Here is an 11,982-nt window from a genome sequence, read left to right as displayed (position 1 = left end):
TTTTTTTTTTTTTTTTTGCGGATCAACCACTGTAGTTTATTACTCCAATGATTCCCACAGCCGGGCTGCAAGTCTAAGGCAGGCTGCCTGCCTTCCTGGAGGCACTTACCCCACCTCCCCCTCTGGGGGGAACTCCACTTGACAATGGACCCCATAAACCTCTAAATGCATTTATTTAGACTTTTGGACATCTGTGCGTTTTCCTCTGAAATTGTTAAGAGCCGTGTCCTGCCCACCCTCAATGCTTTCTTCTGGCCTCTGTACGTACTGTACTGCACACATATGGTGATATACATACATGCAGACACACTCACAGACGTAAAAATAAATCTCTAAAAATTTATGTGTTTGTGTGTTGTTGTTTTGCAAGCTCATTTGTTAACCTCACAGTAATATAAACTCTTATCAATAAACTCCCAGATAATCACTTTGCTTCAACCCTCATAAAAAGAATGTTCCCTGCCTTCAGTATTTAGAAAGGAAAGGTACCAAAGTCTTTTAAAAACTCTTAAGCTAATGAAACTATGAAGGAGACAAAGGTTCACAGAAGGTTTATAGGCGCAGTTAGAGCCAAAGACCCAATTTTAAGTTGCTAAGTGACTTTATCTTAAATTTGATATTATATCTTTTAAAACAGTGTGCATTTTAGAATTGGGAGGAACCTGGAAAGGCTTTAAGGAAGCACCTTAAGCTATATTCTCCTACTCTCCAAATAGGACTTTGATCTCTAGCTCATTTCTTTGAGTTTTAAAGCTGGATATAATAATGAACAAGACAACGTTCTTTTTTTAATAGTCTGTGTAAAGTATGCACATAAAATAAAGACAAATGAGACCTTTTAATGTACTTGTACTATTCATAATGAGCAATAACTACTGTTAGTGTTCATTCTGCACATTCAGGAAACTAAAAGGAAAAACCAGGTAGTGACCTAAATTAGACTTCCATTTTAAAATTCATTTTATTTATTTAACTTATTCACTTTACATCGTGCTCACTGTAAATTAGACTTTCAATCTTTTAAAATTCATTAAAAAAATTTTTTTGAGACAGGTTCTCATGTAGCTTATGTTGACCTCAGACCTCCCATGGATACCAAGATAACTCTAAACTTCTGATCCTCCTTACTCCTCTTCTTGAGTGCTGGGATTGGAGTACTTATGGTCAAACCAAGGGCTTCCTGCATACCAAGCAGGCACTCTGTCAACTAAGCTGCATTCCTAGCTCAAATTTTGGTTAACTGTGCTAGGATCTTGTTATGTAGCCAGTCCAGCCTAGCCATGAATTCAGGGTAAGCTTCCTGCCTTAGCCTCCCATGTGCTGAGGTTACAGGTGTAACCTACCACGCCTGACTCTACAAAGGTAAGTTTAAAAAAACTGTCACCAGGTAGGAGTGGTGAGATGACTCAGCAGGTAAAGGTAGTTGCCATGAAGCCTGACAACTTAAGATTTTATCCTTGGTACCCACATAGTGGAAGGTGACAGCACACACATAGTCTCTTTCTCCTCCCGCCTCCCTCTCCCTCTTAGTAAATAAATATAAAATAGAAAAAATCATCATCAGAGAATAAGAGAAACAAACCAATTTCCATAAGTACTTCTCTGACCTCCATAAGTACACTGTAACATGCTCTGTCCTGGAACTCACTCTGTAGACTAGGCTGGCCTCCAACTCAGAAATCCACCTGCCTCTGCCTCCCGAGTGCTAGGATTAAAGGTGTGCACCACCACGCCCGGTCTTCTAGATATCTTAATACATGAAAATATTCTATGAATCTGAGGTTTTAAATATGCTCAATTAATAGTGCTCAATTAAAGCACTCGTTATTTATAAGAATATTTATATCAAAATTCTACTATAAACAGGTTCCTGATTTCCACAAGAAATAAATATATTTAATTTTCTTAGATTTAAATTTGTTTTTTTGTTTTTTTGTAGACAGGGTTTCTCTGTATAGCCCTGGCTGTCCTGGAGCTCACTCTGTAGACCAGGCTGGCCTCGAACTCAGAAATCCGCCTGTTTCTGCCTCCCGAGTGCTGGGATTAAAGGCGTTAAATTTGTTTTTTTAAATGTTGTGGGCATTGGAGTTTTCCCTGCATATAGGTAAGTTGTCAGATCCCCTGAAACTAGGGCTACAGATAGTTGTGAGCTGCCATGTGGGTTTTGGGAATTGAACCTAGTTCCTCTGGAAGAGCAGCCAGTGCTCTTAACCAGTAAGCCACCTCTCCAGCCTCCATCTTAATAGTTCTAATAATTAAGTTTGTCTACCCTTCTTCCTTCCAGAAAGGTAGCCACTAGTCTAACAACTATATGGATACTTTTTTTTTTTTTAAAAGCTTTATTTATTTATTATATGTAATTACTCTGTACTGTCTTCAGACACTCCAGAAGAGGGCGTCAGATCTTGTTACAGATGGTTATGAGCCACCATGTGGTTGCTGGGATTTGAACTCAGGACCTTTGGAAGAGCAGTCGGGTGCTCTTACCCACTGAGCCATCTCACCAGCCTGGATACTGGCTTTTATTAAGACTTACTGGGCCGGGCATGGTGGTGCACACCTTTAATCCCAGCACTCGGGAGGCAGAGGCAGGCAGATTTCTGAGTTCGAGGCCAGCCTGGTCTACAAAGTGAGTTCCAGGACAGCCAGGGCTATACAGAGAAACCCTGTCTCGAAAAACAAAAACAACAAAAAAAATTATTTATTTTATGCATATAAGTACACTGTCACTGTCTTCAGACATACCAGAAGAGTGTATTGGATCTCATTACAGTTGGTTGTGAGCTACCATGTGGTTGCTGGGAATTGTACTCAGGACCTTTGGAAGAGCAGTCAGTGCTCTTAACTTCTGAGCCATCTCTCCAGCCCCTTTGGTTTTCTTTAATACCTAAATATACAACCTTAAATGCAATTTTTTTTTCAAATTTTATAGTAAGTTGAATCATATGATATACATTCCTGGCTTTTGTTAAGAAACATTATTTGAGTAATACACATATAGAATAATAATATTCATTTGAATCTGCATATAAAACATTTAAAGGGAGGAGCTCATAAGATTCCATCCCATGTCTCATAAGGAGCTATAAGCAGTTAACGATTGCTATGAGAGGGGAGTCATGTTCCTTGATGGCGTAGCCATTGGCAGGTTATCCTTACTCAAGTAAATAAGTCCCACTCATAGTTATCCAGGCAGCTTTAATTAAACATAATAAGCTACAAAACAAACAAATATGAAAGCAAGAAGACAGCTTGCTTGGAAGAAGAGTGGGAGGAGAGAGAGGACAAGAGAAGGTAATAGGGGAGAATATGATTAAAATACATTTATAAATATGCATATAAAGTTGTGAAAGAATAAGTTTAACATTATAACAACAGAGATTAAAAACATTTATATCCATTTAAAAAAATGAATTTTGTATTTTGAAATAGGGTCTAGCTGTGTAACTTAGGCTAACCTGAAGATTGTAATCCTCTTGTTTCAGCAAGCCTCTAGAGCAGCGGTTCTCAACCTACCCAATACTGCAACCTTTTAATATAGTTCCATATGTTGGGATGACTCCAACCATAAAAGTATTTCTGTTGCTACTTTATAAGTATAATGTGCTACTATTGTGATCATAATGTAAATATCTGTGCTTTCTGATGGTCTTAGGAACACCTATGAAAGGTCATTGGGCCACAGGTTGAGAACCACTGCTCTAGTCAGGACAGTCTGTGTTGTACTACCATGCCCAGTTAGGCCAGTCATTTCTAGCTGTCATGCTGTTGCTGAGTATTGATGTTACCTAAGTTTTAAAAGCATGTTTTTTTGGAGTTAGGTTCTTAGTATGTAGCCTTGGCTAACCTGGAACTTGGCATGTAGACTATGTGGGTCTCAGACTCAGAGATCCTCCTGTCTTTGCCTCCCAGGTATTGGGATTAAAGGGTATGCACCACAATGCCCAGCATCTAATATTTTTATGTTTTGACTCATGTTCTCTAGCCCAGACTGGCCTTCAAACTCCCTATGTAGCCAAGGATGATCTTATATTTCTGCTTCTCTTGCCTCTATCTCCTAAGTACTGACATCTTTAAAAAAGTACAGGGGCGGGCTGGTGAGATGGCTCAGTGGGTAAGAGCACCCGACTGCTCTTCCGAAGGTCCGGAGTTCAAATCCCAGCAACCACATGGTGGCTCANAACCATCTGTAACAAGATCTGACGCCCTCTTCTGGGGTGTCTGAAGACAGCTACAGTGTACTTACATATAATAAANAAATAAATCTTTAAAAAAAAAAAAAAAAAAGTACAGGGGCTATATGTATGAAAGAACCCTTGCCATGAAGACCCAATTCATAACATCTACATAACAAGCTGCAGATAAAACAATGGGTGCCTGTAACCTCAGAGTGGTAGGAGGTAGAGACAGGAAAATCATTAGAACATGTTAGCTGTCAGCCTAGCTCCACGGTTAACTATAGATTCCGTTTCAAGGAAATAAAGCAAAGAATGATAGAACTCCTAGGGCATCCTACCTATTTTGGTCTTCATGAGCCACAGCACTACACACACACACACACACACACACACACACACACACACACACACACACACACACACCAAAAACATATTTTCAAAAAATAAAATGGATAGCTTATATGAAGTTTACCTTGATATTTTTATAGGATTACAAGATGAAAAATAGACATATTAAATAAATAAAATCTACAAAGTTTAAGAAGTAAAGGCATTCTCAAGTCAAATCAATTAAGGAAGTAGAGATGTTACTAGATGTATATAGTCAAATAACTTCTTTAAATTAAATTTTTATGTACATGGATGTTTCTTCTCTTTATATGTCTGTGACTATGAGCATACCAGGCCAGAAAAGGGCATAGGATCCTATGGAACTGATGGCTGTGAGCTGCCATGTGGGTGCTGGAATTCAACTCAAGAATTCTCAGTGCTCTTAAATGCTAAGACATCTCTTTAGCCCTGCCAAGTAACTTCTAAGGACAATTATCAAAGCCAAAGTCAACATTTTGTCAATATAAAATAACATCTAATAACATTTAAGTTTTCAAAAGTAAAGCTAATAATAACACCTCTATTTTTGGCATTTGTTTAAGGTCTTCTTGGACAGGAAGCTAGTTGTTTAATAATTATATCCAGAGCCATCAAGATGGCTCAGTGGGTAAAGGCACTCGCTGCCAAGCCTGACAACCTGGGTTTGGTCCTCAGAACCCTCATGGTAGAGAGAATGACTTTTACAAACTACCCTCTGACATCCACATGCATATGTGTCCCATGACAGGCACTCTGTCTTTCTCTCTCTCTCTGCCTCTTACACACACACACACACACACACACACACACACACACACACACAAAAACCTCTGCACAAACAAGAACAAACATACCTACAAACATACACAGAAAAAAAAGTTAAGTTATAATCGAAGGATAGTGTACCTTACTGCTAGAAAAGCCATGAAAATAAGTGGTTATTAATTCCACAAGACTATCTCAAGACCAATTCTACTATAAAATAAACGCTCTCTCAAGGAAGAAACAGGACGGTTGCTGTGGATTTGGTCTACCTAGTTAGTGAGTTCCAGGACAGTTAAGCAAAACTCTACAACAACAACAACAACAACAACAAAACAATAAAAAAAAATAGTTGTGCTGGGGAATGTCATTTCTTTGATAAGGTACTTGTCTAACATGTATGAAACCCTAGGGTCAATCCCCAGCATTATATAAACCAGGTACAGTAGTAGCACATGCCTTAATCCCAGAACTGGAGGTGAAGACAGGAGGATCGTCAAGGCCATCCTCTCTATATAATGAGTCTTCAGAAAGTCTGGGTTACATGAGACTCAAATAAAAATAATAATTAAAAAAAAATTGTTCTTTTTTTCATTTGAAACAAAGTCTCACCATGTAATCCACTGTCCTTAAACTTGCTATGTAGCCCAGGTTGACGCTGAACCCTTGATTATATAGACTAATGATTCCTGAATGACAGAACTGCACTATGACACTTTGGCCTAAATTCTCTACAAGTAAGGAGACATTTAGAAATAAAAAAATGAGGGCTGGAGAGATGGTTCAGCGTTAAAGAGCACTGACTACTCTTTCTGAGGTTCTGAGTTCAATTCCTAGCAACCATATGGTGACCCACAACCATCTGTAATAGGACCCTATGCCTTCTTCTGGTATATCTGAAGACAATGACAGTGTACTCACATATATAAAATAAATAAATAATAACTTAAGTTTAAAAAAATAAAAAAAGGTGAAATTATTACTTTGTTTTACTTTTGAGACAGGGTCTTAGCATGTCATTGATGAAGTCTTGGCCTCATTACATAGTATAGGCTAGCCTTGGACTTTATAACTACCCTTAGCCTTCTAAGTGTTAGGATACATAGGCATGAATGGGGGTAGCTGTTGAAAACAGATTTATTTATTTATTTAATGTATATGAGTACTCTACCTGTCTGTATAGCTGCATACCAGACTAGGGTAACAGATTATATTATAGATGGTTGTTAGCCACCATCTGGCTGCTGGGAATTGAACTCAGGACCTCTGGAAGAGCAGCCAGTGCTCTTAATGGTTGAGCCATCTCTACAGATATGTACATACAAATGAAAAAAAAAAATACTTAAAAAATTGTTAAAGATCCACAGAAGAAAATGAAAGACAAAAAACCCAAAAACCTATTGTTCCCCCCACCCCTTGTTTTGACAAGGTCTCTCTATGTAGCCCTGGCTGTCCTGGAATTCACTATGTACATGCATTAGGCTGGTCTAGAATTCTCAGAGAGCTGTTTGCTTCTGCTTCTTTGAGTGCTGGGGTTAAAGGAGTGCATCACCACAACTGGCACACCTGGCTTCCTTTCAGTTTTCTGAGATAGGGTTTCAAACTACCAAGTACCTCAGGTTAGCTTTGAATTCAATATGTGTGTGAGATGACCTTGAGCTCCTGATCCTCTTGCCTCCACCTGCCCAGTGCTGGAATTATAGATGTAAATCCACCAATCAAGGCTTGAAAAAATTATTTATACTATAAGATACTCAGTTATTATTTGTTTCTGTAAAACAGTCATGCATATTCCTTGTTTTTATTTGCTTGTTTTAAGACATAGCCCTGATGAGCCTATAACTCATTGGGTAGATCAGGTTGGCCTTGAACTCTTGGGGATGCTCTTGGGGTTGGGAATTCTGGCCTCACAAATGTGTGCCACCATATCTGCTGTTGTTCTTGTCTTTTGAGACTTCTCTTTGAGGCTCAAGAAAACTTCACTATATGGGTCTCTTTCTTAGTTTAATAAAAGATCACTGCTCCACCATCAAACTAAGCTAGGAAACAGGTACTAACACAATGCTATCCACCTCTTTCATCTATAATTTTCCAATTAAATTATACTTCAAGTAATTATATTTCTGGATTTTATCTTGTTGATATTCTCTTTCCCATATTCCTCCAACTCCAATGTAGCTGGAGTTTACTTCCTAAAATATTCTAAGACTTGTGTGTTTGAACTGAACTAGCAAACTTAAGTCATTACCTCTTTATCTTTTAGTCCCAGGAGCAATACTTCTTCCATAAGAGTGAGGCGGATATCCTTAGAGTCTCCAGGGTCTTCATTATCTGGACTCCTTTCTTGATTAGTGTCTTCCTCACTTTCTATTTTCTTTTCAGAGCTCTTACTTACTTCAGTTCTACGGGTTCTGTGAGTTAATGTTGTCATTCTTACCTGTTGGTAGAGAGATGTGAAAAATATCTGTGTGCTTTAGTAAATAAATATAGGTTCACAGAAGACCTACACACATAAACACACCATACAGATGGGAAAATATGTAAGTGTAAATACAGAAAGAGGTAGTATACAGAAACATTGAACATGATTCTCTTTTTCAAAGCATAGCAGCTTAAATTCCAAAGAAAGCAACAAAAAGTGATGACCAGTAATTTAAAAGTCCACTAGAAAGACCATATTTTATCATACTTATTTCTTGGACATTGCCTACAACCCAGAAGTGAATTTGTATCACCATGAAATGGGTCCCCAAATTAAATAAGATGGGTTAGCAAAACTTCATGAGCATGTGGCTTCTTGAGTTACACATAATTTATAATTTTTGTAACATTAAACACATTTTAATATTTTAAAATGATTATATATTCACATATATAATGTTTGTGGGTGCTTGTGCCATGTGCACATGAGGAGGTCAGAGAACAATTTGTTCACTTTCTCTTACCTTTCTACAAGTTCTGAACATTGAAGTCAGGTTGCTTAGCCTGTATAGCAATTGGCTTTACCAACCCATTGAACCACCCTTCCATGTCTATGTTTTAATATTTTTTCCTTTTATGTTGTGTACATGAGTTTTTTGCCTGCATGCATGTCTCTGTACCCACATGGCATGCTTGGTGCCTGAGCAAGTGTTGAGTTTCCATGTGGGTGCTGGGAATCAAATCCAGGTCCTTTGCATAAACAAGTGCTATTAACCATTGAGCCAACCCTCCAGACAAGTATTTTCTTCCTTTTTTTTTGTTACCATAACAACTCATTTCCAAGTATAGCAACTTAGCATTCTATCTGGCTATTTTGTAAAAACACAAATAACTTCAATAACAACAAAACCCCAGTAAGAATGTTAAAAGATTATCAAATTCTCAAAAGAAAATGGGGCTAGGGCTCGAGAGATGGCTCAGCAGTTAAGAGCACTGACTGCTCTTCCAGAGGTCCTGAGTTCAATTTTCAGCAACCACATGGTGGCTCACAACCATCTGTAAGGGGATCTGATACACTCTTCTGGTGTGTCTTCTTCAGACAGTGTACTCATATACATGAAATAAATAAAATGTCTTTTTTTTTTTTTAAAGTATAGAATAGGGTTTATTAAGGGCATGGGGAGGGGAGTTAAGAGGGTAGTAGAGGCAGAGAAAGAGAGTAGAGAAGTAGAGGAGTCATGAGCATGTAGAGAGAGAGGTGGGAAGGGAATGGGGAGAGAAAGGGGAAGGGAAGCAGGGAAAGAGCAAGGGAGCAGCAAGAGACCAAGAGGGCAAGAGCTAAAATAAGTCTTTTTTTTAAAAAGAATTCATTAAAAGAAAAAAAAGAAGAAAAAAGGAAAAAGAAAAAGGGGCTAGAATATGACTTAGTGTTACAACATAATGTTAGTTAGCATGTACAAGGTCCTAAGTACCACTCCCATAAATGGGGGGAAAAAAATCGGAGCACACACCCTTTTATACTAAGCATTCACTTGTCTAAATCATCTGTGACAAAGCTTAAAGTTAGCACAGTTTATACAAATGTAAATGTCTTTTGTTTTATTTTTTGTTTGTTTAGAGACAGGGTTGCTCTGTGTAAATGTCCTAGCTATCTTGGAATTCATTATGTAGACCAGGCTGGCCTTGAACTTAAGAGATTCACCTGCCTCTGCTTCCCAAGTGCTGGGATTAAAGGTGTGTGCCACCACAGCCAGATGTATATGTCAATTTTATGATTAAAAGCAAGTCAAAAAAAGTATCAGCAATTATATATCTTTGAGGTCAAAAGAATAATATTTAAAAGGTCGTGCCTAATTCAACAATTTTATCTTGCTTTCTTTCTGCCTCTGATCCTTGTGATTTTGGGGTTTTCTTCCTTTTCCTTTTCTTCCTAAATACTGTCCAGTTTTTGAAGGCCTACTAAAGACTCACAAGTGAGGCCTTAAGGTGAATTCCTATCTCTCTATTAATGCATATATCAAACGCTTAGAAATGTATTTTTCTTCAGTTGTACTTTAACAGAAATTTATACTTAAGCCCTTTAAAATGTTTATTATAGTTCCTCTTTTGTTATGGCCGCCTGTTACCTTAAACTTCTCGAGGGCTCAAATATTGTCATCTTTGAATTTTTATATTCTCCATAGCAACTAGCACAGTATCTTTAATGTTTTAACTGCTCAAATAAATATATACTCATTAAACAGCATCAGAAATACACACCAAGAGTCTTACAAACAATTCTTCATACAAGTGTATATTTCAAATATAATTTTCGGGGGAAGTAAGAAGAGTGAAGGAACTGAATACAGAACAATGCCTTAGGATGCCAATTCCATTTGGCATTATTTCCAAACCCAATTCAAGAAACTTTAACACCCCGGGGAGAATGGGGGCAATTTTCTTTGAGGAATTCATCATTTCCCCGTGGACACTTATTAGTTAAAATACCCTATTTGAAAACTTGATGACCAACAACAAATAAGTAAAAACCACCCTTTCTCTCTAAAGTAAATACTGGCCAGCTCTGTTGGATGTTAAGAAGTGTTATAGTTGCTCCTTACCTGACGTTGCTCCTGAGCTGCAGTGGGACGTAGGCTGCAGTTCACGCTCTAGTTTTGGAGGGCACCTGTTTCCCCGTACCCTAGGCGGGTTCTAGTAGGTGAAAAACTTCTCAGCCACACAGAGAGTACAAACTTCCTGATCCTTCGTTGCAGAGAGGGAATAACACATCAGCTTCCTCAGGATCACTAGGCAACCTACCTTGGTGTTTCTTCATTGGGCCAATCAGAAACCCCCAAGTTTGACTCTAGCCAATCGGAGCTTACGAGGGGAGGTCCTCCCGGCTATTGTGTTGCGATCCAGACAAACATCACCAAAAGGAGGCAGGTTTGGGATCAACCTGACAGCTGGTCTGTCCAATGAAGGAACCTCGGTGCGAGCGAGGAAAAGGCTGCATCCCACCCCGATGAAAGTACCCAATCAAAGTATTCTGTGAGATAGCAAGTGTTGCCAATCACGAAAAGATTCTGTTGGCCAATTTCAGTGTAGCAGGTGTGTTTCTGTAGCTGTCTGTATTGGCATTACTGGATTAGAAATGTTAGCATCCAAGCAATAAGGTTAAGAGTAAACTCTGAGCTTAACTTTGCCTCTAGAAAAAACGTAATCCGACTCAGTGTGTACTGTTTATACTGAACAGCATGGGTACATTCCAACCATTACACACATAACATCTCTATAGAGGGATGTTATCCCATTTTGATAATCCTGGGGCTACTGTACATTTTGGAATATGGCTGCTAAAATTACAAGACGGAAACAGATCAAGGTTTTAGGTCTTCCTTATCTGAAGCAAAGGAAGCAAATAGCTCGACTGGGGCTAGGTCCCAGGTCTCTCAGCAAAGCAATTGTTCACACTACCACTCAAAAGTTCTAAAATGTGTCCACCTCTTGAAAGATATACTTATCCAAATTCTCTCAAAATTAATAGCTGAACACTTTCTGTTAATCAAATAACAACTAGAAGCCCTGAAAGACCCTGCACACTGAGCATCTTAATCATGGTAGTAAGATGCCAGTCTTTTTTTTAATTGGCCATTGCTTTTATCATCTTTTTGCTCTAAATACACATTTAAAAGTTGTTAATAACACACTATATCAAAATAGCAAACATTGTTTTAATAGCACCAAGTAAATGGTACAGTTTTAACATAGGTAAAAAGTTAATCCTTACAGAATTTTAAAGCCAGAATAAACATTTCAGAAATGGTTTTAGAGGGCCTTAAAACTTAACACAGTTAAAAAAAAAAAAGCTATCTTTAACATGGAAGGCAGGTTGTATTCAGTGGATATGAGCAGAATCAATGACATTTGTATTTTTGTATAGTCAAAAGTTCCTTTGGATTTATCTCAGGTAAACACAATAGCTAAAACTTTCATTAGTTTAATAACTATGAACTACAAAATAATTTTCAGAGATACAGAAGGCACACCTTCAAATAATACAGCATGTTAGTTTAAATATTGAGAACTGCAAATCTGCATAAGAAAAATAATTTTTAGGTATGTTCCTTTGGTTCACTAACTCTCCTTTTCTTCAGCACTGACTCTTGACTAGATTCCAAGACATGAAGGACCTGTTAAAAGAAAACAACTATGTAAGAGACTTTAAATTTTTAAAGTTTAAAATAAAAAAAATGTGTATATGTTTATTTCT

At 37.9% G+C, this 11,982-nt stretch overlaps 2 protein-coding genes across 4 annotated transcripts in view; both read right to left on the bottom strand.

The window, feature by feature from the left end:
- Golph3l (golgi phosphoprotein 3 like) overlaps window positions 1-10,511 on the bottom strand; it is a 31,056-nt gene extending 20,545 nt beyond the window's left edge. The window contains exons 1-2 of the mRNA XM_029537496.1: window positions 10,331-10,511; window positions 7,558-7,746 (exon numbers count right to left, since the gene is read on the bottom strand). Of these exons, the coding sequence (XP_029393356.1) occupies window positions 7,558-7,740 (183 nt within the window). The 5' untranslated portion in view covers window positions 7,741-7,746; window positions 10,331-10,511. The remainder of the gene's footprint in view (window positions 1-7,557; window positions 7,747-10,330) is intronic.
- A 913-nt stretch (window positions 10,512-11,424) lies between these two features.
- The window catches only part of Hormad1 (HORMA domain containing 1), a 31,202-nt gene continuing 30,644 nt past the window's right edge, over window positions 11,425-11,982 (bottom strand). For 2 of the 3 annotated variants that reach the window (XM_021196236.1, XM_021196239.1), the window contains one exon: window positions 11,425-11,902. In XM_021196236.1, the coding sequence (XP_021051895.1) occupies window positions 11,825-11,902 (78 nt within the window). In that variant the 3' untranslated portion in view covers window positions 11,425-11,824. The remainder of the gene's footprint in view (window positions 11,903-11,982) is intronic. The other variant, XM_021196238.1, reaches the window with a different exon arrangement.

The sequence above is a fragment of the Mus pahari genome, chromosome 4 (assembly GCF_900095145.1).
Source record: "Mus pahari chromosome 4, PAHARI_EIJ_v1.1, whole genome shotgun sequence".
Lineage (NCBI taxonomy): Eukaryota > Metazoa > Chordata > Mammalia > Rodentia > Muridae > Mus > Mus pahari.
The sequence above is the reverse complement of the archived record's forward strand: the minus strand, read 5'-3'. Positions and strand labels throughout refer to the sequence as shown.